Source organism: Talaromyces marneffei, chromosome 6 (assembly GCF_009556855.1).
Source record: "Talaromyces marneffei chromosome 6, complete sequence".
In the NCBI taxonomy this organism is placed as follows: Eukaryota; Fungi; Ascomycota; class Eurotiomycetes; order Eurotiales; family Trichocomaceae; genus Talaromyces; species Talaromyces marneffei.
The window spans coordinates 1,051,101-1,075,309 of record NC_072353.1 but is presented as its reverse complement, the minus strand read 5'-3'; the positions used below and the strand labels follow the sequence as shown (position 1 = coordinate 1,075,309).

Sequence of the window (24,209 nt, the reverse complement as noted above, 5' to 3'; positions counted from 1 at the left end):
ATCGCTAACAAACCGTTCCGGACGTCCCGGACAAGACTAAACTCCAGCTCCGGGGGAGGGGGGTAACTAACCCTGTTTCCTTTAGGTTATGAATCGATGTGCGGCGTAAAGCTAGCATGGGATTTTCTGTAGCAGTAAATAATGTCGTGCTTTAGTCCTGTTGTGGACGGAGATAACACGCCTTTTTAGAGTCTGCGAACTAACTGGTTGGCTGCTTGGATTATCAACTACATGGTTAATTAGTTATTCAATCCTGAAGCGAATAATAAATTCTGTAGAATCCCAGAGCTTGATTCTCTTCATGATTTGGTTCAGTCATTCGTGCCCATAGCAACTGCACTGCAGTTATTAGTATCTACTTACTAGTAGTCAACACCATGACAGACACCACAGAGTCCCGAAGTCATACAGACGTCGACATTGAAAGCCTCGAGAAACATGACGTTCCACAGGACAAAATTGGTAACAATGACGATCTGCAAAAACCTGAAGAATCGCAACAACATGCCTACGCTGCGCCAGAAGTACCTGAAGGTGGTACAAAGGCATGGTTAGCCGTTCTGGGAGCTTCTGCAGCGTTATTCACCTCTTTCGGCTGGACAAATTGTATTGGCTTGTTTCAGGATGAGTATCAATCGAATCAGTTGAAGGAGTATTCGAGTTCGACTGTTTCGTGGATTACGTCGGTGCAATGTATGCATCCCCCCTCCCCCCATATTCCTTCTGAGCAGAATAACAAAGCTGACGACAGGAAAGTTTTCTTCATGTTGGCTATGGCCCCCGTGGCAGGCAAAATATTTGATAGCTACGGTCCCCGCATCCCACTATTCGCAGGATCAGTTGCGCATGTCTTTGGACTGATGATGACTAGTCTATGTAAGGAATACTATCAGTTCTTCCTCAGTCAGTCTGTCGTCTCTGGTATTGGCGCAAGTTTTATTTTCACGCCGGCCCTATCAGCTGTACGCTCCTCCCTGCACATATACCAACTGACAAACTAACCCGTACAACAGCCACAAACATATTTTCGCAAACGCCGCGGTGTCGCCGCCGGCCTGAGTGTAGGAGGCTCCTCCCTCGGAGGCGTTATCTTCCCCTTAATGGTGCAACACCTCCTGCCCCAAGTCGGCTTTGGGTGGACAATGCGAATCTGTGCCTTTCTGATTTTGGGTATGCTCGTCGTTGCGAATGTGTGTATTAGTTCGGCTCTGCCACACAAACCTCGGCCCTTTCACTTTATGCAGTACATTGCGCCATTGAAAGACCTTAACTTTTTGGTGTTGTGTATTTCGGAGTTTTTTATGTTCTGTAAGTCCTCCTCCCAGATGTCTTAGGAAAGGTAGGGAATAAGAGGAAGGGCTAATGGTTTATATAGTGGCCATGCTTATCCCCTTTGATTTTATTGTGACTGCCGCCATCAGATATGGCATGAGTACGTATCTGGCGTGGTGTCTTGTCCCGATTTTGAACGGTGCTAGGTAACTATTCCTTTCCCTTATCTTCATGTCTATATACTAATTGATACAGTCTCATCGGCCGAACCCTCCCCAACTACATCGCCGACAAATCCGGCCGCTTCAACGTTATGACCATGATGTCCGGCCTCTCCACCATCCTGGTCCTCGCCCTTTGGTTGCCAGGCCACAACAACGCCGCCATAATCTGTTTTGCCGCCTTCTTCGGTTTCAGTTCTGGCGGTGTTATTGGTCTGGGCCCCAGTCTGATTGCGACCATCTCCCCCATGAACGAGATTGGGTTTAGAATGGGCGTGTTCATGGCTTTCGTGTCAATTGGTGCGTTGGCAGGACCGCCTGCGGCTGGTGCGATTATATCGGCGGATAATGGAAGTTATACGTTTGTTGCGGTGTTATCGGGGTTGTGTTTTGCGATTGCGACAATAGGGATGGCGTTTTTGAGGGTGAGGCTGGTGGGTGTTAGTTTGAAGGCGAAGATTTAGTCTGCGTCTTTAAAACTTGAAGTATAAATATAGAGGTATATAGTTGCATATAGACGCCTAGATAATACACAACTCTCCAATCTTCATGATTTATGGAGCCAATTGCGTAAAGTAGTGGAAAAGAGTGATTCAGGAAATTGTATATTGTACATAGAATACAGCGCGAGGTATATAAAATATAAACTCTGAAAAATCAGAAGCCGCAAATGCAAGACTTCTACAAAAACAAATCCAAACTCCTCATCGATGCAGAAAGAAATCCCAACAAGATAACGTATCACGTATCTTCAGCAGATATGGTACAATCTACTCAACCCGACATAGGACCACTCCACCAATTTTCTTCTCAACACACTGCCTAGCCTCGAGAATCCCCCGATCCGTAGCCAAAAAGAGACATTCACCCGGCGACCTCAAGCCTTCCACAGTGCCACTCCTTGACCCGCGAATGACTCGACGCAAAGCTGGAAGGTCCATGATAATTCTTCGTGTGGGTTTGCTGACTGGCGTGATTTTGCCTAGCACAGGCTCACTTTGCCAGTATTTCAGACCAAGCCAGAGCCGTCTTGTTGCGATGTTGGCTTGTGTTACGGGTTCGGTTTCGATTACTCCGCTTGCTGCGGAGGTGCTGGCATCAGCGGCGGATGTTGCAGTGGGTTGGCCGAGAAGCAAATGGGGAGGAGGTGGTGAGCGGCCGCCGCGGACGATGCTGCCGATTAGACCTTGTTGTTGCATGGCGAGGATTAGGCTGCGGTGCATTTTTGTATCGACGATGGATGTGAGACCTAGCCGGGCCTTGGTGACATTGTTGAGGTGAGAGTACATGTGTGCGAGGTGTGAGAGAGACATGGTGAGAGTATTTAGGCCGGTGGCCTTAAATATTGGGTTTGAAGCGATATGATTTTGTTTATGGATCTGAACCGGGGGCTTTGCGGAGGAGCTGTCAGTATCGCTGCGAGCTGAAGGGATGACTTATTGTTGCGGTAATAGGTGAGCAACTCACATTGATCAAATACAGCAATTGCTGTCGACGCGAGGAGTAGCTGCGGATAAGTTGATTGATGTATGTCTTGATGGAGTGTTTTTTCTCCAGGTACGGCACGGAGTTCTGCGGAAAAAGGGTTTTCCCGGTCCGACCGGTACTAAACCAATTGTCCAATCAACAGAGACAAATCACGGGACGCTCTAAGCGCTGACCTTCTTAGCGTCATTTAAGCTTAAGCAAATCACATGTCGTAACTGCCCTCCCGTCCATCCAGCGTGCTGCTTTAGCCGCTCACTGCCCTCACGCTGCCCAATCGTCCTACCTGGATGGAAGCAATGCCATTCATTCGCAGGTAAGTCTTTCTCGTCTACTCCTCTGCTCCCTCCTGTCACTTTGAATGTATATATGAAAAGTCCCCTTGTGCTATTTGCAAGTCGACCACTTTCTCGTGCTTGCATTGTACATTGTACGATTATCACTTATCGCGAATACTTACTGAATCTCACTGCGCCATGCCGCCATTTCCAGGTGAAGACCGTTTACTGACGCTGTAAGTGCAGGTATATACACTACCAGCAGAAGATGGGAATTTAACAATGTCCTCGTCGCAGCTTTGCCGACGTCCATTACTACTTCACGAACCCAACACCAAACCCCACTTATCACCGATTCGATAAAGGCTCGTACCTTTATGTGTATCATGATGCTGCACGGGGTAGCGCTAGGCTAGAGATTGCAAATAATCCAGGCTCAAATGATCAGGATGCTTTTCAAGGAGGTTAGCTCAGCCACAACCATGCTGATTTGAGATATGAAACTAAGTTGGACAGCCCTCGATCATGTTCACATGGTACATTCGACTAGATTTCCGACATTAGTTACCGTGACCGTCGGTTCGCAAGTCGAGAATTCGCCTGTTTCGGCACATAGTCCCGTCGGAAATCAAGACGCATGGCTGCTTCCGTTTATAGATCCGAGAGATCAGAGTAAACACAATTATCGGCTGCATACCTTGGATATATATTTCTGGACCGTGGAAGACGCGTACCAGTTTCTAGATGCGGCTGCGCGGGTTCTCCCACCCCAGCAATTGGAAAGTGATCGCCAGGTACAACAGTCTCAAACCGTCCCAGAGCCTGCAGTAAGCCGGGTAGTGGAACAATTGGAGAATGTAGCAATCTCAGATCCGGCATATCAGAATGGCCAGACTAGGGATTCTCGCTCAGAACCACAGCCGACTAGCAAGGAAGTCAAAGCAGAAACGACAAACTTTACCCCGCTGGCGTATAATCCAGCTGCTCCTGCAGCACCGGAACCGATCAAACATCGAGAAAAAACTCCCCCGCCTGAAGATGCCGCAGATGGAACTGGTCTCGTCGCAGCGGCCGTAGCGGACGAGACGCAACATTATCTTCCGACTCAGCCTGCTGTTGGTAGCAGTTTCTCTCATCCACCGGCCTATGCAAATTCTAACCTGGCACAATATGGTTATAGTTCTCCACCTCCAAGCGCAGGATTGCCCGGACCACCAAGCTACACCGCCGTCCCCATGGCCAGTCCACCACCCACGCAAGCAGGTGGCATGACCTTTGCAGCACCCCCTCAAAACCCAAATGCGCATCTGTTCTCACAGGATTCCTTCAACCCGCAACAACATACCTCTGTCGCTCATCACAACCCACACCACCCCCAATATGCAGACTACCTCCAATCCCAAGCCCAGACCCAAGGTCACACAACCTCACCCCCGGAAGACGAACGCGTCGCCATAGCAGGCGGCTACTCAAACTATTCCTACTCCCAACCCACCCAGCAGCAATACGGCACAATGAGCAGTGAATACGACATCCACAATCACATCTACATCCCGACCGAAGCTGAGCTCAAGGGATCGAAACATGCATCTCATAGCTCAAAGTCGTCGTCCAGGGGGACGAAGATTGAGGCTGGACTGGGCAGGATGGATAGTAAAGTTAACGGATTTTTGAAGAGGATTGAGAAGAAGATCGGTTAACCTTGTCTTCAGCGAGGGGGTGAGTTTGTAGGGGAAGGGGGTAATGTGTGACGACCGCTCTGTTAGCATGTTTCATACTTGTGTAGCATCATTTTTCATATCTTGTTCTGTCCCTCATTGAGATATATCCAAATGTCTGATTTCTTTTTCTTGATGGAGAGCGTTTTATTCATAATTAGTCGTTCAATGTTACAACATAGTTTCGTACAGATCCAGTCACATGCATATGTAATCAGAAAAAGAGGCGAACATTTTATATGGTCATATAATACATGTGAAACATGGTGAATTGGAACCTGCAGTCCACCACTTTTTATCTCTATTCAAGACGACAGCGCTCAACGTCTCCCCGCAACATATCCCAAAACACTCCGAAGACCAAACCGTTGTGGATGTCTCCACATCATCGTGCTTCCAACGGCGAGTCCCGAAACAAGAGCAGTAAAAACAGCCATACCGAGACTTGCTGTTAACAACAGACGCTGTCTCTCAACTGCTCTCATAATCTCTGAATATCGCATATTACTGAAACTGACGCGCGAGTATTGCGTTCGCCAGCCTAGTTGGGGCATGTAGCGATCGAGATTCTCTTCGATGAATTTGCGGAGTTTGTACCAGCGTGAATTGACGCCGGCACGCATTTCGATGAAGTTTCCTTTTGACAAGTCGTTGATGGCGTGTACATCTACTACTCGTGTCTTGGTGTATGTCTCAAAGGCTGCGTTGCGAGCTTTGTCTCGAGAAGCTGCGTCGTGGGTAACGTCGTATACGCCGTGTGAATCGAGAATCTCAAAAAGGACCCTGACGTCTTCCATACCGGCGTTTAGTCCTTGGCCGTAGAATGGGAGAACGGCGTGTGCTGCGTCGCCGATGATGACGACGCTGGAATCATAGTGGTGAGGCTTGCATTTAATGCTGATCAGGGGGAGATGTTGATTGGTGGTAAATTGTCGGTATAGATCCTCAGGTGAGATCAACTCGGGAGATACCCCTGGAAAGTATTGCTGAAACGATTTGCACAGCGCTTCGGGTGTGTTTCCGAGTTGAGCATAGTGGTCTGCCGGGGCAAATAGTGTGCATGTAAATGACTTATCCGGAGACGGCAGCGCAATAAACATAAACTCCTTGCCAGGCCAGATGTGCAAGTGATTGGGCGATATCCTAAAATCTCCCTCTTTCGTAGGCTCAATCCTAAACTCGCACCACAGTGTGTCAATGTACTCTTGTTGATAATCCACTCGTGAGTATTTCATCATATGATATCTCGACGCAGAGTGTGCCCCGTCAGCGCCAATGAGAAAGTCAAATGACACCTCGACTTCAGGTGCTCGATCAAAGTCAACGGAGGCATCATCTGGATGGGGATAATCTGTTTTGTGTTCGTCTTCGGGTATGCGACGCTCAAACCAAGCCTTGCGCGTGTGGAAGTCGGCTCCGGTGAGTTTGTGGTTGAAGAATAGTTTCACGTTGGGTGTTTTTTCGAGCTCGTCGAGGAGAGCGTTGTTCAGAGTGGCCCTGTCGATCGAGTTGATGGCCTAATTTGTCAGCACGATGTCGTCCATTGTTATCTTGCTGCACCTACTTGTCCGTGGACATCATATGCTTGAGCGGCCTGCCACAGGTTCCCTGTGAGGTCCCTTCCGTGGATCATTCGACCATGCATGGGAATGGCCTGGCTCATTATCTTATGTACCACATCCTCGCGGCCGGAAAGGTGCATAGAATGGATGCCTCGTTCTGAGAGAGCCAAATTGATGGACTTTGTAAAGTTCAGGGGGACGGTGGATGGATCACGGAGATCTGTATGAACTTCGATCAGTTCTTGCACATCTGAAATATTGATGAGAAGAAGAACCTACCAGCACGCAGATCATAAACCTCGACATCATCGCCGCGGGAGGCTGCATAGAGAGCAGCCAATGATCCGACGGGGCCGGCGCCCACTATGACTACTTTTTGGCGTGTGGGAGGTGCCATCTTACACCAGCGAGTGCGTGCGTATGCTATGTATGCATTGAGCAGCCTCTAAATCAATTGGATAGTCATACGAGGAGAGAAAAGAAAAAAATCCGGAGTAGTGCGGGACGGTGGAAGTATAATGGAAATCGGATCCCCGCCGTGTCGGAGCTTATCTAATCGGGCAAGGGCGCCTTCTCCACCGCCGGACGCAACGGCGCACCCTTCCTTAGGGTACCGTACCACAAGGCGGGCACACCAGGACCCGCCAAAGACCTTTTTATCCGACCTCAGATCAATTTTTTCCGGCCGTTCATTCTTATTGAATAGAACGAGACCAACGCTGGATTGCATCTCGTTTGTTTGACCTCTGCCTTCCTATTGTTTAAGCCTGCGGTCGCCTTATTTACTACCGCCACTACCACCATGGCAGCCGTCGCGCCTCGCAAATGCAGCGGCCTCGATTGCGCCAACGATGCGGGAACCTTACAGTGTCCCACCTGTTTGAAGATGGGCACCGACAGCTTCTTCTGCTCACAAGATTGCTTCAAGCGTAGCTGGGTATGCTGTGCTCGTGCAACCGTCCTTCATAACCCTGTACTCTGATCGCTAATCATTGCAACCATCGCAACGTCACAGGCCTCCCACAAGACAGTCCACAAAACCAAGAGTAATATCCTCAGCAATTTCTTCACTCCCAAGGTAGTTTCTGAACCAGATCCAGCTACCGGCCAATACAATCCCTTCCCTACGTTCCCTTTCACCGGATCGCTGAGACCAGTGTATCCCCTTTCACCACACCGAGCCGTTCCAGAGTCCATCCCGCGCCCCGATTATGCCGGAGATGGTATTCCACGATCCGAGCAGAAGTTTGTCGGCCGACACAACATTACGATATTGAATAAGGAAGAGCAAGAAGGCATGAGGAAAGTGTGCCGCTTGGCGAGGGAAGTATTGGATATTGCAGCTGCAGAAATCAAGCCAGGTGTCACGACGGATTACATTGACGAAGTCGTCCACAAGGCGTGCCTTGAACGTGATGTATGAATTCCACCTTTCTTTTATTTGGTCGGAGCTGACCTATACACTACAGTCATACCCCTCCCCTCTCAACTACGTACATTTCCCGAAATCCGTCTGCACATCAGTGAATGAGACTATTTGCCACGGTATCCCCGATCAACGACCCCTACAGGACGGCGATATTGTGAACATCGACGTGACTTTATACCATGGCGGATTCCACGGCGATTTGAACGAAACCTACTACGTTGGTGACAAGGCCAAGGCAAGCCCCGATGCTGTCAGAGTGGTTGAAACAGCCCGAGAATGCTTGGACCAGTCCATCGCGCTGGTCAAGCCAGGCATGCTCTTCCGAGACCCTGGAAACGTCATCGAAAAACACGCCAAGTCCAGGAACTGTAGCGTTGTAAAGAGCTACTGTGGCCATGGAATCAACCAATTGTTCCATTGTGCACCGAATATTCCTCATTACGCCAAGAACAAGACGGTTGGAGCCGCCAAACCGGGAATGTGTTTCACCATTGAGCCCATGATCAACCTTGGTACACATAAGGACAAGACCTGGCCGGATGATTGGACTAGTGTCACCGCGGATGGTTCTTTGTCTGCGCAATTTGAACACACCCTTCTTGTTACTGAGGACGGCGTCGAGGTCTTGACGGCTCGACTCCCGAATTCCCCCGGTGGCCCAGTTCCAATGCCCAAGTCTGCTCAGGTAGAGACCACAGCATGACGATGATGACGACGACGACGACGATGAAGACATAGCAGAATTATATACATGTAACTTGCACGATAGCGACTTCGGTTGGTTCTGATTGCATAGCGCTAGCAATATCAAGATTTCATGATGTCGGATACCCACTATACACATTTTATGAATATTTACTGTACACTTAGATAGCCTTATGATGATTCATTGCTCGACTAAGAGGATATACATATATACTCTTTATTCCAGCTGAATCGTCTATGGAGACTCGCGGAGAATGCCGAGTTGCCGAGGGGCTCAAAATGCTCGTATATAATTGGCCAGCTTTATCTAGTTATCCAGTTGTTAATTTTGCTATCAGTTTGCGCAAGATTGGATTAATTAACTCGTCAGTCTAGTGGACACAGGTACAAGATCGAGACTTGATTTCTTTCATTTTGTGTCATGTTCTTCTTAGATTGGCCCGAGTGACTCACCACATAATCCTATCATACCTAGTCAATTGGACGGCCATGTGTCTATACTTTTGATTCCAGAATTTGTATACACGCTCGTAATAGCACAGTATCGGTATTCGTCCGATTTACTGTAAAGATGGCCGCTACAGAAACAAATCTAACTGAAAACACGCCCCTGTTGCGTGAAGAGATTCGCACCAATGGCACCATAGATCCAGAACAAGTGTCCAACGATGCTTCGCTACCACAGGAAAATGGAGCTCAAAAGGGCTCTTCTTCTACTTCTTCACAACTGAGGTATGTTGTTCCTGCCATTTCGATAGGTGTAAGTCCGCCCCCATCTGCCTAGTATCCTCAGAAAATTGTTAATTCTCGTTTAGGTCTTCCTGGCTGCAGCCGACCAAACAATCATCGTTGCAAGCTACGGAAAAATTGGCAGTGATCTAAAGGCCCTAAACTTAACGAGTTGGATTGCGACTTCGTATTTTCTCACCTTGACTTCTTTCCAGCCATTGTATGGCAAATTGTGCAATATATTTGGGCGTAAGGCATGTTTACTATTCGCCTACACTGTCTTTGGGACGGGAAGTTTGTTCTGTGGGTTGGCACAGGATATCAATCAGCTTATTGCTGCGAGGGTATGTTTAAATGTATATTTTCTATCAGTTGATGGCATGATCCTAATGTTACATTAGGTTTATCAAGGAATTGGGGGTGGAGGTATGACGACTGTTGTCAGCATTCTCATAAGTGATCTGGTGCCTTTGCGTGATCGGGGCCTATGGCAGGGTATCATCAATATTATATATGCTACCGGCTCCGGTATTGGTGCACCACTAGGTGAGAATCTCCTTGCAGGTCGTTAAATGTTGAAGATACTGACTAGGATCTAGGTGGAATATTGGCCGACTACATTGGCTGGCGTTGGTAAGTCAGAGGTGTACATGAAGATCAATATTTGTATCGCTTACCGTTTCGTTAGGGCATTTATTGTGCAAGCGCCTATCTGTCTTCTAGCATTCCTGTTCGTCGCGTTCTTACTGCACGTCCCCGGCCCCGACTCAGGAGACTGGATGTCAAAGCTGAAACGCATCGACTTCCTCGGAGCCATGGTTCTCGTAGGAGCCGTCTTGGGTGTCTCTGTCGGTCTAGACAGAGGAAGCAACGTTTCATGGACCATCCCAGAAACTTACATCTCGTTGATCGTCTCGATAGTCCTATTCGTTGCTTTCCTCGTGATTGAAAATTATGTTGCGTCCGAACCATTCGCACCGGGCCACCTCATCTTCGACCAGAATCTACTTGCTTGTTATGCGTGCAATTTCTTCAGTTTTGCGGGTTTCATGGGCACTATTTTTTATACCCCGCTTTACTTCCAAGCCGTGAATGGTGTATCAGCCAGTGTTGCTGGCGTGCGACTTCTACCACAGATTATACTCGGTGTCTTGGGGTCACTAGCTGCAGGCTACCTCATGAAACGTACTGGAACGTATTATGGGCTTACCATTTTCGGCTATGCGCTTCTGCTAGCTGGATCGCTTGTTCTCTTCCTGTTTTCGGGAGCTATTGCCGATGCATATGAGGGGATGATTGTGGGAGCAATGATCTCTGCTTTTGGGAATGGAATTGGTGTCACCACGACACTGATCGGACTTAGTAAGTGTCCATAAATTCTATATTGGGCAAGGGAAGGTCATTAACTATAGCAACACAGTTTCAAACGCATCCTCAGAAGACCAAGCAGTCGTAACGGCCTGCTCATACCTCTTCCGCTCCCTCGGCAGCGTTCTCGGTCTCTCCCTCGCATCCACCGTTGAACAGCAGCTCCTGCGTGACAAACTGCAACTTCTCCTCCACGGTAGCAAAGATATCGATCGCATCGTGGACGGCGTGCGGCAATCTCTCGACTTTATCAAGACTTTACCCATTGACGTACAAGCCGTTGTCCGCAGAGCTTATGGTTGGTCTACGAACATTACTTTCGCTGTTCAGATGGGTATCACGCTTTTGGCACTTGTCAGTGCGTTTTTCATCAAGGAGACGAAGCTTTGAGGTGGAGATAATCAACTCATATTTCAAAATATCAATGGACAAGCCAGAGTGCAAGGTTTGGGCTCGTTCTCAGAATAGAGGGATCGTTATTCAATGGTATATAGCTATTACTTATAGATTGTACATAGACTGTGAGACCGTATATTGAAATACATCCAAAAAATTTTTTTTTTTCATTATATACCAAGAAATTGCAGATATGGATATCACCGTTGTAAATACCAGCCGCATATGGTAGATCCGAATCGGGAATAGTGTGCTCGGAGCTTAGAACACTTTCCGTGCGGCGGATTGTTCTTGAGCTCCATTATCAATTCAACATTCAAATCAAGCAGCCTGTTCACGTCTAATACAGTGCTGAAAATATTCCTTAGACAAATATTGTCATTGATCAAGTCACCCGTATAATCTGTCTGGCGGGACTTTCGATGTCGCAAGGTGATTGATCCACACCTCGTTCTATTATTGTCTCAGAGCTAATTCATATGGTTAATTTCAGTGCCTCAGCCATCTTGCGCTGATATGTCCGCACCGCTATAAGATCGATCGAGACTTCTGTTCAGAGTAAAATTCCATATGGACGCTATATAACCAGCGAACTTATCGTCTTCGGCGGTCATCAGTGTGATGCTAGACGAATACTCCCGATATCGACCTGCGCTCTTCGCAGCTGCAGGTGTTGCACTGCTAGGTGGCATATTTTATTATCACTCCCACACAACCACTGCAACCGGAAGCACTCCCCGCCTCCAACGCCGCGGTGCTGTTCTCCGCCGGAATCGTCGTGAAAATGTTCCAAATGAGGTGACCGAGACTCCCTCTTCCAGGGCAGTTGCCCATCTGGAACAGCTTGAGAGAGAGAATGGAGCATATGGAACCTTCAGAATCGAGACAGAAGATGGGCGTATGGTGGAGAGTGGGCTGCTTCCTTCGTTGCTTGTCACGCGGAATCAGCTCATGGCCGAGGTTGGAATGCCGGAATCGCATGCGGAACGAATGCGGGATATGATGGAGGATACGTTTCTGGAGTCGTTCTTTGCGCTTGATTTTCCGGCTAGTCATACGATACCGGAGGGATCAGCAGAGAGAGAGTATTTGACCCGGGAACTGAATCATCGAGGGATCTCGCATGCTGGAATACAACGTGCGCTTGAGAATTTTAATGCGGACCCGGCATTTGGCGAAGCTTTGCGTGTTCGGCGCCAGCTTGGTACTAGAGTCACATTGTCGTCGAATACTCCAGCTCAAGAGCCTGAAGCGTTGAACCCAATTGTGGAGGATGCAGGAGAGACCGAAAGTGTCTTTTCCTGGCGCAACGACAATGCAGACGGAGAACCAGCTCGGGAGGGCCAAAATCTGCTTAATCTTCTCTACCATATAGCGGAGGACCAGGCAAAGAAGGATGGGTACATACACCGTGGAGTAACCTGCAATAACTGCGGCATGATGCCTATTCAGGGGATCCGATATCGATGCGATAACTGCGTTGATTTTGATCTGTGTGAGAATTGCGAAGCTCAACAGGTTCACAACAAGACTCATATTTTTCTCAAAGTTCGCATCCCGGCACCGTATATGGGAATTCCACGCCAAGGACGGCCGGTATGGTACCCTGGAAAACCGGAAACTCTTCCCAAGAATCTACCACCAGCTTTGGCTCGTCGCCTGGCCAAGGAAACCACATTCGAAAATACAGAGCTCGACGCATTGTGGGACCAGTATCGGTGCTTGGCTAATACTACATGGCCTGCAGACCCTAATAAATTGGGCATGGCTATTGACCGGAAGACTTTCGATCGCTGTTTCATCCCGAATACATCTTCTCGACTTCCGCCACCAAGTTTGATCTTTGATCGCATGTTTGCATTCTATGATACCAATGGAGACAACTTGATTGGGTTTGAGGAGTTTGTCAAAGGTATTGCCAGCTTCAATAACAAGGCCATAGACGAGAAAATGCGTCGCATCTTCAAAGGTTATGATGTCAACGGCGATGGCTTTGTAGAGAGAAAAGATTTCCTCCGGATGTTCCGTGCGTATTATGCACTAATCAAAGAGCTAAGTGCGGATTTGGTTCAAGCATGGGAGGAAGACTTTGGTCCTGGAGATGGAACCGCTGCACGCGACATAGTTCTGGGTACCCGCCCCATCAGTTCGGCTTTTAGCGGCAACTTTGGCAACGCGGAAACTCCTAGGACTGGGGAAGGAAAGCGCACTAATCTTGAGGGTGACATGGAGGTTGTAGACGGTGTGGGTGTCTTGCGACCCGATAGCATGGATCATGGTGATCCGTACACTGCTGTGGCCGAGTCTGCCGTCCGCCGACAATTTAGACAAAGACAAGATTTACCCAACATTCATCCTGATGTGTCACCTCCGTCTTCAGTATCTGGTGGCGTGGAAGTTGAGGGCGAAGCCCAAGCTGAAGAGGAAGGAGAGCAAGCACAGCCTGAAGCGACTGCGGAAGAAGATGACAATGAAGGCACCGATGAGGAAGACGACGAGGCCACGGGCTCCACGGCTGAAGAAGTTCGACAAAGGGCGGTACATGAGCGCTGGCGCCGTCGCCGGTTTTATACAGATGAAGAGGACGGTGCCACCGCACCCGAAGGATTCGAGGATGACACAGATGAAAACGAGTCCGAAGATGAATCCATCTATCCAGAACAATCCTCACGACCGCCGTCTTTGAGATCACGCTCTTCTTCGAAAGTACGCTTTGAGGATGATGATTACGACGTACGCTCCAACGGATCCACGTCAGTCGGCGAGCGTTGGGGCGGATTCGAGGTTCCTGAACCAGAAAGGGACATCGGAAAAGAAATCCTTTATCAAGCAACCAAAGAAGGAATGAATGAGCTTCTGGATGTCTTGTTCAAGGCCAAGGAGGATCTTGTGATGGAGCTCCGTAGGACTCGCAACGACCGTATCCGATGGGCCGCTGAAATAGAGTGGTTCAAAGATCCAAGCAAACGCTGGGAAAGGAATGATCCAGAATTCTGTCTGCCTGGTGATTTGGATTACATGAATTATTATGAGGCTACCAGTTTGGATGAACTACTTGATGCCTCTGGTTACGCTGTGATTGACAATGCCGAACCGGAACCCACTGTTGACGGACCTTCGGGTTCGAAGGTTGACATCGGAGAGCGTGAAGAAACCGAAGAAATTGAACAATTCGATCCAACGCTCCCTCAACACAGACCAAACGAAGCACCCATGCCCAACCCTGCAGCTGCCTCTGCCTCTTCTCTCCATCTCCGCCTCGACAGTTCAACAATGTTCCCGGTTCCACAACCAGACAGTCCCAACCAAGCCGAAACAACAGCTCCCAAATTCTCACCAGTCCTGAAACCCACTCCATCTACCGCCTCTCCCATCCATCAATCCCCCAAACTGCCTCCATCACACAAACGAGCTGCCCCACCACCACCGTCGCAGCCACCAAAACCCACTCGCCGCCAACTCGCATACTGGGCCTCTCTAAACGACGCAGAACGCGAGATTCTTGCCCGTGGTGGCGGCGCAAAGCTTAGTTATGATGAGTTTCGTAGGATTATGAATACTGATGAAGGCAAGAAGTTGAATTTTGTCAGTACTTATATTGAAATGGCTAGTTTCTAGACTAGTCTATGGCTAGGTCTACTTTCGGGGTTTATTCCATTGTATCATTACTTTGATTCTTCTCTTGTATCGGTGTTACGGCTTTTATGTATAGATATTTATTTATATTTAGGTCAAAGCAGGATTCATACTATGCATATTGATGCAATTGCATTTTTTGTCCCAGCCTGTTGCATGGGAGGCGTCTGTTTGACACAGCTATGTACTCGATGGACGCGGAGTTATTACTTATCAAGGGCATTAACTAATTTCCATTCTATTATTTCCCGAAACCTCTAACCCAGCTTAAATGACGAAACAAGACGCGGAGTCCCTACCCTATGAGTGCTGAAGAACCAAATCAACCTCTTCCCCAGCAGTCTCAAAGATATGCTCAGGCGGATGCTCTGCCTTCCATCCAATAGCATGACCCCGAGCAGCCGTGAATGTGCAGCTATTTTCCATCTATTTCAGCCCCTTTCCATTCCTTTACTAACCCAGAATCCGGAAAGAGTTTATAGACATACCGCCCACCAATCTCCGCAGGCACGAACGACTTCCTACGCCTCAACACCGTCGCAATCTCCTCCAATGCGGCGTCGTCCGCCGGCGTGATGGTATCATCATCAATAACGCCGCGTTCAAGCAATCTTTTAGAAAACGCGCGATAGAGATCGTGCCATTTCACGAGTCCTGAGGATGCTAGATAAAACCCATTTTTGCCATGACTCAGATTTTGGCCTGAGAGGATGTCGCGGAGGATGGAGAGGAAGAGGGTTGTGTTGTCGTCTATGTGGCATACCGGCCATCTCTATACGTATCTTCAAGTCAGTCGGACTTGTAACATATCGTAAAGGAGGATGTGGGGGGGTGGGGGAAATGATTCCTGGAAAAAGGGAACAGTAGGTCTTGTGGGGGATGAATCGTACAGCTGAACTGTCGTCCACAGTATATATCTTCCGCATCTTTTTTGCAGCTCGTATAACAGCTACTGTCTGGATGGAGATGGGATTTCCGAACCCTTGGCCCTTGCCGTAGACAATGCAAGGGGCGAAGATGTAGCTTCTTACGCCGAACGAGGCACCATCGTCGATGACTTGCACGTTTCTTTTACCTGCCTGCAGAAACATGAGACTCATACATTTACCCTGACACAAAGCAAAAAGTTGGAGATGGGATAGGTCATACCTGCACGAGAAGAGGCTGCGGTCCATCCGCATCTTTCAGCAAGTCATAAAGCTCCTCATCAGTATCCAACAGTACTCGATCAGCCGGTAAACCAGTATGACTACTAAAAATCTTCGCTCCAGTCGCAAACAGGAAATGAACATCCCCCCTTCCTGACCTCTGCTTGACCGTACCCAGCGCACGAACCATGACCCTTGGAATACGATCTTCCAATGGATCGATGAGGTAGTATATGATGGATATATCGCGGCTGATGATGGCTTGCTCAATATCGACGTCGCTCCTCAGATCTATCTGCACGGGCTCGGCGTTGTAGAGGGTTTGAACTGCATTGGCTTGCTCCTCCGTGCGGACTAGGGCATAAAGTTTATTGTAAGGTGGAAGATTGGCCTCTTTCCAGCGCGTGAGTAGGGTACCACCTAGGTAGCCCGATGCACCGGTGATGAGAATATTATGAGACATATTCAAGTTGTATTGAAATTAGAAAGAAGCGAATGAACGAAATGTGGTTCTATTGATTGATATTTAACACACTCGAATGTTTTTACAAGGATATTCTTCCAATTTATAGAAAATCGATGAGTTTGTTGATGGGCAGAGATTACACACCGACTTCTATTATCTATAAGTTGATCTCCCACATAAGATTAGCCCTAACTCGTTCTCCATTGATGCTGTGTAACTGATCTGACTAGTAAACCTTCTTCTTTTTGCGTCATATTAATAATCCACATTCCTCCCACACGGCTGTTGTGTGGCAACTTTCTTTGTGATAAAGAATCAGGCTTTATAAATCATTGGTCTTTGTTTTTTCTCCGGGTTATGGAGCCATGCCTGCTTGGATGTCGGATGGATTGCTGCTCCCGGGCTGATGGTCGGAGTTTTGGACATAGTGTGGCAAATTAACCGAGGCGCCAAAAGAATCAAGATGTTGAAAAATATAATATTCGGACTTGGATTTGATTGTGGTTAGGTAAATATCGATCTCTGCTATAGGTATTCGAATGTTTAGTTGACATTTGTACTTTCAGTAGCTCAGGGCTCGGCGATGATTTGTAGGGTACACACCGAATGATAAAGATTGCCTGGCATGTTCTGTATGATCAACTATGTCTTGCCGGCGATGAAACATGGTGATAATAAAGTCTCAATTAGAACTTGACATATCTTCAGCAGGTCTGATGTTGCTTTGACACAAAAAATAGCTATATGTATCTATGGATTCAGATATTGCTTGATGCTTGTTTACCTTGACGAAACCATCTAGAATAATGTCCCATCACCTAGAATTATAATAGGACTCGACTTTGTCAGCGGCCGTTTCTCAGCAGCCAGCTCTCGTCCAGCCTTCCAAGATCCCGCCTCCAAGACCTGGGGCAACGTCAACTGAACACCATTGAACCGAGGACTTGACTTGATGATATCGTGCAGTTTATCCAAAAGCGCAACAGTCAGAGCACGCCACTCCACAATTTCATCATCGCTAGCCCCAAAACACGGAAGCCCGTCATCGTTGCTTGAGCCTTGTAAACCCCTCGCAAGAGATTCTTCCTTTAGAGTCAATACACCCATGTCAACAAATAATCCACCATTTCGATATTCGGCGAGTCCCGTGCCCTGATCTGGATTAACCCAGGTGATGTCCAGTAATCGTGTAAAGGGTACCATCAGCGAATATGCGAGCCATTGGGTAAGTTTGTGGAATGGCTGGATGGCTGATGTTTTGTTGCTGGTGTTTGGATCCGAGGATTTGGCGAGACAAGTTAGAGGCCATGCATCGCCCACGGCATGTCCGTCAACATGCGTACGGTCAGATGGCCAGATCGGGATCAAAACTTTCTGAAGAACACTCCATAACTCGATATAGTCGATTTCACCCGAACCACTTGCCTTAGAGAGAAGGTAGTCTTCATTTCCACCCGGATATCAGCTTCTCACATTCTCTACAATTATCCAGGAGACAACCACACTTACCTACAAGATGACCTGGTCGGCCATTTGCACCAAAGATTTCCGGGAAGTTCAAAAGAGAATCACCTAGTCTTCGTAATAGCTCCATACGTTTGTCGACTGCTAGCAGTGGATTAGTCTTCTGGATCTGGAAGCCTCGATAGAATTTCTCTGCATGTGGTAACCTCAGCGCAGCGGCTTAGATTGTACATAAATCAGTATTTCAACGTCCAAGTTCCGTACTTATCGTGGAGAGGAGAAGCGTACCTTCCACAATGTCCTCCCTCGACGAGCCCTCCGAAGCAAAATCACCGTTCAAAAACATATGCAATGACGCATTTGCTATACCCTCACTCCGATTGTACGTCTGTTCGCTCCCGGGCTCCTGAAATTTCCAAACATCCCCGGCACCGGCATCCAAGAGAACAGAAACGAAGAAAAGGTCCACAAGACCACGCACTCTCTCTACATTATCATATCCTTTCCCTTCCCACTGACTCAGTAAACTTTCTATGCGAGGAAGACCTCCGACTTCAAAATGTTGCCAGCGTCCATGCGGTGGAATGAGGTTGTATTTATCTGGTCCAAAATCGCGCTGCATTTCTCATCTCGATCAATTCGTTATGCTCAACATTCATCGTCCTTGGACTGAAGTTTTTACCTGGATTAGTTCTATAACATAATCGGCAGCTACACTCAGCTTCTCGTGGTGATAGTTGAAGTGGGTCAGTTTTCCTTGTTCGGCTAACTCAAGGACTTTATGTGCCTGTTCACGCACTGCCTTGAGGCTGAGGATGTACTCGATTTCGGGATCCATGCCTTGAAGAACAAATCATGCGTGCAAAGGAAACATATATAAAAGAGAATGAGATTGGAGAGAAAGAGGTAGATTGAATGTCACAATCAGGCGGATGGTCTTGTGACACATTATTAGCGCCTAATTGCGCCTAATCCGATGGATTGAGATAGGCTCGTATCTTGCGTCGGATGCCCCATTCATAGAGATAAGTGTCTCTAATATCTATAGGTCATTTCAGGATCCGCTACGTAGATCTATGAGTTAGGGTGGGGTTTTGCCTGACTTAGGGCTTACTGTATATATAGATCTTGGAAAGCCCATCTCCCGTTCGATCGTTGAGATTCAGATTTTGATTTTACTTGGCTGACTATACTACGATGTATCAGATAAGAAAAGAGAAGAAACAGATTGACGATAATGATGTAACAGTGAAAACAGTATATAAGTAGTATTTGATATTTATTCTAGGATAGAATTATTTGAAACTTGCATCTTGAGAAACTAGCCCTAACTATTCCCAGAAGTAGGCATACGAACTATAGCTCATCCATGGATCCTTCCATCAAAGACTAAGCAAGGTCCTTAATTAACTAGAATATATATCTATATGTTCATGAATGCTAAAGGTTACGTAACTCATCAAGAGCTAGCGAATATTTTTTTCTTATCCACTTTTCACGGTATGAAAATCTCCTGTATATCGGATTGAAATCTATAAGAGTCTAATAGTCAAGTCTCTGCACATGTCCTGCAACATGACCAGTATAATTCTACCATGTAACCTAGGCAATCCTTCTCCAGACGTGCCTGCTATTGTATTCCTTTGTGGGTAAATACTGCTAACTGGGTGGTGGTCATGACGCATGCCAATTCTTAGGTATGTACTCATAGTAAACATGTGATGCCGGTATGTCGTGCACTACCGCGGATCCTTGCATATCACGAATCTATCGGCAATCAGATTCAACCATACATGTCTCATAACAACAACGTAAGTCATAGTTATCTGAACGGAATTTTCTTACTAATATTCTGCATCCCCGGATTAATAGGCAATCACTTCGGCGATTGGGAAACTCAAGCATCGGACCCCTCAGCGGCGTTACACAAACTCCGTATCGAGGAGAATCCTCTACGGACACTATGCTTTTTGTGATTCGGCGATGTATACATAGCCCTCTTGTGCTACGTTCGCTGGGCTGGGGAGTATTATCCACGTTTTACGAGGTGGCTCGCTGAGAACTTGGCCCCATACATCTTTCAGATCGAGTTCATGTATGTTCTGTGCCTGTCTATGCCGTATATGGTCGTTATACCGACGGGGCGGGCTGAAGGTACTGATACATGTCTTTGATCAGCCATTAGTCCAGAATCTTAATCTGAGAACAGAAAGGCAGACATGAGCCTCTATCATCGACCGCTATAGTACGATAATCATCCGCCGCATCTGTTTCTTTTCAAGCCTGTTGAAAGCACTCTTTTCCGACTTACAGAGACCAAAATCAATATATTTACCACTCCCATGGCACTATGGACATTGAGACAAGCCAGGTTGTGGCTAACTCCGTTGTGACGACGTATTCGACGCTATGGGTCTTTCAAGCTGTTGCAACAATAACATTGATTTTACGGATAATATCGAGATCATTTATAACACGCGACATAGGATGGGAGGATACCATCATGGCATTCGGTTGGGTTAGTCCGCCCTACGCTTTGTTAGTACCTGCTTTTTGCTGATCTCGTGCAGGCAGTTAACCTCGCAGGCACAATCGTCATGACCATATCCATAAACGCCATTATACACATAGCAGATGCCACTGATGATTATAATGCCGCATTGTCAAATTCTCTCAAACTCTCCCTCATAGCAGCAGCCCTGGTACCCAACGCAATGTGGCTCCCCAAAATCTCGGTTGCCCTCCTTCTCAATCGGCTTTTACAACCCGGTCCATGGACGAAAGGCATGCTGATAGTTCCCTCGATTATTGGGTTCATTGGTGGAGGTATTTGCAGCGCAATAGTCACGTTCGTTCAGTGTAACCCTGTAGCTGGTCAATGGGAGCCGGAACGATATCATCCCACATGCTGGGATCCAAGTGTTATGGTGGACTTTTACATTCCTTGGGCTGGTATGTCCCACTCCCTGATTGATTGACTCGAGCATCATTAACCATTGAGATATGCGGTAACAGCTTTATCAGCATCTCTCGACATCCTCTACGCAATCTACCCAGCAACCATATTCTGGAAAATGCGCCAATTAACTACCACTCGTAAACTCGCCGTTTCTATCCTAATGGGTCTGGGTCTCATTTCCGGGGGCGTGGGAATCTACAAGACGACTCTGACACACCTTCTCGAGAGGCGCGATGAAGGGACTGATATTGCGTTGGCGTCGACGCATATCCTCACCATGTGGACTACGATTGAAGCGGATTTTATCATCAGTGCGGCTTGTATACCGCTTACAAGGCCGGTTTGGAGGTTGATGGGCAGTTACGTGGGGGCTGTTTGGAAAGATGTTAGGGCAAAGTTTGGGTTGGGCCCTGCTCACAACGATAATAATAACGAGAGGATCGGCCAACGTAGGACCCATTGGGATTATCTTGAACTCCCGGAAAGGATTTCGGATGTTAACAGTCTCATTGGCGAGGGGAGAGAACGGCATCCCTGTCGTGATGATTTCGAAATGCAATGTAACCCCCAGGTAGATACTACTATTGAGATACTGTCCTTGCAAAGATCTACCTTTCGTCCGGTGCACGGCATCTCTCACGGCGAATGAATCACGTTTATGTCACAAAAGCTTGATGTACAATATTACGATATCTTTGAAGAAAATGCTGTTGGTCAATAGGTTCCGATGTATAATATAGAAATCAGTGAAAGCCCTCTTTTATAACATTGAAAGCTCGACCCAGTTATTCTCGGGGAACCTCTCCTGTCATGCTAAACTTGCACATGTGGTGAGGTTTACACCAATTGAATCTGGAAAGGGGACTCAAGTGAGTTATCGATGATTGTCTGTATTTAAATTGATGTGTGCTCAATAAACTACTACAGCGTCAATGGCACCACGTTCACAACATCCATAGTATATTAACCCATCAAATACAAGTCTGGTATTATACAATCCTTTTTCAATGTTCGCTAGCCCGATACATCTAATCCCAATACTTAATAACTCCCTCCAACCCACCAGTGACAACTTTACTCGTCTCCTGAGGATGCCAATCAAGACACGTAACTGCCAACCCATCCTTCCCACCGGCCTGAAGCTTATGATACATCTTCCCTGTCTTCCAATCCCAGAAACAAGCGTAGCCACCCGAATCACCACTAGCCAAAAACTGGCCATCTGGGGAGAATGCAATGTCGATTGCATATCCAGCAGTATTGTGGCCGCGGAATCCCTTTTTCCTGTTTTGGCGGAATTTATCGGTTGCGGCATAGACGACGATTTGATTGTCACCGGATTGGAAGGCAACGTATTTCCCCGAGGGGTGGGGAGCTGCGCGAACCATGGCGAACATGTCTGCTTCGGCGATGTATTTGATGGGTACGGGGATGCCGTATTCCCATGCTCGGAGGGATTTGTCGTCTGATGTTGTGATGAATCGGCGATTGTTGTCGACAAAAGTGATGGTATTGACGGCAGCTAGATGGTGGTCGTACTCTTGCACCATTTCGCCTGTACGAGTGTCGAATTGGACGATCTTCTTGTCCGACATGCCTGCCAAAAACTCGTGGTTGTGCTCCGGATCAGGGTTGATGCGGACGACATGTGGTGTTTTCCCCGTGCTGAATCGCGAGATGCATTTACCATACTCCGTATCCCACAATTTGATCTGTCGATCGTACGAGGCTGTGAGAAATGTTTTGCCCGTAGGGTGGAAAGTGGTGTCACTGATCGATTTTGAATGGCCAGAGTAGGTACGTAATAGTTCGCGTTGGTGGTATACATCCCAAATCTTGGCTTTGCCGTCTGCTGCAGATGAGAGCAGCAAGTGACCGAATTTCGGGAAGAAGCGGAGCGAAGTAATGGGCTTTGTGTGCGATTTCCAGGAATGCACCAATTTCCGGGGGATGAAATTCTTGACGCTGCCTGGTTCTTTGCGAAGATCGATATCGAGATCTTGAGGAACGTGCCTGTAAAAGTATCAGTATAGATCCATAACCAGGAATCCGCCGGGAAAACTCACATATATGTCCGTCCAAGGTAATCAAACTGTTCACTGCCATGAAACTCCGTTGTCTCCGTCTGCGACGCATCATCCTGATAATCAGTCGCCAGAGCCGGCAATTTCCCTGGAATTTCTTCTTCCTCCTCCACAAACTCCTCATCACTCGCAAGCTCATATCCCTCATCGGCAGCCTCCTCTTCATAAACCTGATCATCATTTTCATACCTCGCCCAGGGACCTTTGTACGCCCCCTCACCATCAACAATACTCGCATCTCCCTTTTTCTGTCTTTTTCGTCTCAACGCCGCCGACACTTCTTTCGATGGTTTCATCTGCACAAAATCTCGGCCACCATACTGTGCTGCTCGCGCCAAATCTCCTACAAAGGCATCTGGCCTGGTAGGGTCACGCGTATATCCAAGACTCTGGAAGATATGATGTTGCGCTGTAAACGTCGCTTCGCTGATAGCTGCCTCTTCTGCGAATCCCGTCGGCACATTTTTACGTTTAAGCCCGTTACCAACGCCGTTGGGTTTGAATGGGTTCACGGGACCTTGGGCCGGGCGCGTTAGGTCGTCGTATCTAGCATTATAGGTCAGAGCGGTTGATGATCCAGTGCCGGCGATTAGTTGTAGGTTAGTAGGATCCTGTAGAACGATGTTAGTTGAGCTGATAGATAGAAACTGTTTCGTGGTGGAGAGACCAAACCTCTATATTGACTTCCGGGGCGGCGACTAGATTTGTCGCTGGTGTAAAGGAAGTTGTTGTGTGTTTGTCGGATTCATCGCCTGATGAATCGTAGTTTGCGCCGACGAGCGAGGCCATTGTGGTTGTATAAATATGGTGTAAAATCAGAATGTTCATTATGATGCGGCGATAATCTAAGGAAGATGGAAATATTACGGCTGGTCATATGAACCACTAGCGCAGTCATGTTATTGCTTCACATGCACCATGCCAATCTACTCTGTAAAAAGATCGAAGAACTTGAGACACATATCTAGCATTGATCATAACGATTAAGATAATAAATATAATAACAACCAGTCGCGCTAGAGGTATATACAGCATCTAAACCATACAAAGGACCATCACTGCCATAGCCCAGCTAGATCATAAATCAGCTCCCCCACCAATTGACAATCTCATCAACGCGGTATTCTCCATATGTATCCGTACCAAATAGCTATTCCACTGGTATTCCCACACAGCAAACCATTCCGTCTCAAAATCCCGGAAGTAATTCCACTCGTTCGTCTAAGTCATCACATCACGACATTCTTACTCAAACTTCACTAGACTGTATACCATCATCAAGAATCGTA

At 47.5% G+C, this 24,209-nt stretch overlaps 11 protein-coding genes across 11 annotated transcripts; 6 read left to right on the top strand and 5 right to left on the bottom strand.

Moving 5' to 3' along the window:
- Positions 1–377: 377 nt before the first annotated feature.
- On the top strand, positions 378–1,957 carry EYB26_007904 (uncharacterized protein; the record flags this gene model as incomplete). The annotated part of the gene is made up of 5 exons (XM_054267164.1): positions 378–693; positions 757–962; positions 1,014–1,308; positions 1,376–1,478; positions 1,528–1,957. The coding sequence occupies 5 exons, from the start codon at positions 378–380 to the stop codon at positions 1,955–1,957; spliced, it is 1,350 nt and encodes a 449-aa protein (XP_054123139.1).
- Positions 1,958–2,263: 306 nt separating this feature from the next.
- Positions 2,264–3,168, bottom strand: EYB26_007903 (uncharacterized protein; the record flags this gene model as incomplete). Its single annotated transcript, XM_054267163.1, has 3 exons — positions 2,264–2,884; positions 2,961–3,099; positions 3,155–3,168. 3 exons carry the CDS (start codon positions 3,166–3,168, stop codon positions 2,264–2,266), a joined length of 774 nt encoding a protein of 257 aa, XP_054123138.1.
- Positions 3,169–3,454: 286 nt separating this feature from the next.
- Positions 3,455–4,956, top strand: EYB26_007902 (uncharacterized protein; the record flags this gene model as incomplete). Its single annotated transcript, XM_054267162.1, has 3 exons — positions 3,455–3,492; positions 3,554–3,720; positions 3,773–4,956. The coding sequence occupies 3 exons, from the start codon at positions 3,455–3,457 to the stop codon at positions 4,954–4,956; spliced, it is 1,389 nt and encodes a 462-aa protein (XP_054123137.1).
- A 338-nt stretch (positions 4,957–5,294) lies between these two features.
- Positions 5,295–6,933, bottom strand: EYB26_007901 (uncharacterized protein; the record flags this gene model as incomplete). Its single annotated transcript, XM_054267161.1, has 3 exons — positions 5,295–6,491; positions 6,539–6,756; positions 6,816–6,933. The coding sequence occupies 3 exons, from the start codon at positions 6,931–6,933 to the stop codon at positions 5,295–5,297; spliced, it is 1,533 nt and encodes a 510-aa protein (XP_054123136.1).
- Positions 6,934–7,338: 405 nt separating this feature from the next.
- Positions 7,339–8,668, top strand: EYB26_007900 (uncharacterized protein; the record flags this gene model as incomplete). Its single annotated transcript, XM_054267160.1, has 4 exons — positions 7,339–7,473; positions 7,552–7,582; positions 7,637–7,953; positions 8,006–8,668. 4 exons carry the CDS (start codon positions 7,339–7,341, stop codon positions 8,666–8,668), a joined length of 1,146 nt encoding a protein of 381 aa, XP_054123135.1.
- A 573-nt stretch (positions 8,669–9,241) lies between these two features.
- On the top strand, positions 9,242–11,157 carry EYB26_007899 (uncharacterized protein; the record flags this gene model as incomplete). Its single annotated transcript, XM_054267159.1, has 6 exons — positions 9,242–9,430; positions 9,486–9,743; positions 9,801–9,945; positions 9,999–10,032; positions 10,088–10,761; positions 10,820–11,157. The coding sequence occupies 6 exons, from the start codon at positions 9,242–9,244 to the stop codon at positions 11,155–11,157; spliced, it is 1,638 nt and encodes a 545-aa protein (XP_054123134.1).
- A 627-nt stretch (positions 11,158–11,784) lies between these two features.
- On the top strand, positions 11,785–14,781 carry EYB26_007898 (uncharacterized protein; the record flags this gene model as incomplete). Its single annotated transcript, XM_054267158.1, has 1 exon — positions 13,390–14,781. One exon carries the CDS (start codon positions 13,390–13,392, stop codon positions 14,779–14,781), a length of 1,392 nt encoding a protein of 463 aa, XP_054123133.1.
- Positions 14,782–15,099: 318 nt separating this feature from the next.
- On the bottom strand, positions 15,100–16,410 carry EYB26_007897 (uncharacterized protein; the record flags this gene model as incomplete). The annotated part of the gene is made up of 4 exons (XM_054267157.1): positions 15,100–15,214; positions 15,288–15,462; positions 15,563–15,878; positions 15,949–16,410. 4 exons carry the CDS (start codon positions 16,408–16,410, stop codon positions 15,100–15,102), a joined length of 1,068 nt encoding a protein of 355 aa, XP_054123132.1.
- An 801-nt stretch (positions 16,411–17,211) lies between these two features.
- Positions 17,212–18,715, bottom strand: EYB26_007896 (uncharacterized protein; the record flags this gene model as incomplete). The annotated part of the gene is made up of 4 exons (XM_054267156.1): positions 17,212–17,855; positions 17,923–18,096; positions 18,166–18,493; positions 18,560–18,715. 4 exons carry the CDS (start codon positions 18,713–18,715, stop codon positions 17,212–17,214), a joined length of 1,302 nt encoding a protein of 433 aa, XP_054123131.1.
- Positions 18,716–20,227: 1,512 nt separating this feature from the next.
- On the top strand, positions 20,228–21,485 carry EYB26_007895 (uncharacterized protein; the record flags this gene model as incomplete). Its single annotated transcript, XM_054267155.1, has 3 exons — positions 20,228–20,395; positions 20,448–20,829; positions 20,893–21,485. The coding sequence occupies 3 exons, from the start codon at positions 20,228–20,230 to the stop codon at positions 21,483–21,485; spliced, it is 1,143 nt and encodes a 380-aa protein (XP_054123130.1).
- A 379-nt stretch (positions 21,486–21,864) lies between these two features.
- EYB26_007894 (uncharacterized protein) lies at positions 21,865–23,709 on the bottom strand (the record flags this gene model as incomplete). Its single annotated transcript, XM_054267154.1, has 3 exons — positions 21,865–22,849; positions 22,903–23,531; positions 23,593–23,709. 3 exons carry the CDS (start codon positions 23,707–23,709, stop codon positions 21,865–21,867), a joined length of 1,731 nt encoding a protein of 576 aa, XP_054123129.1.
- Between the last annotated feature and the right edge of the window lie 500 nt (positions 23,710–24,209).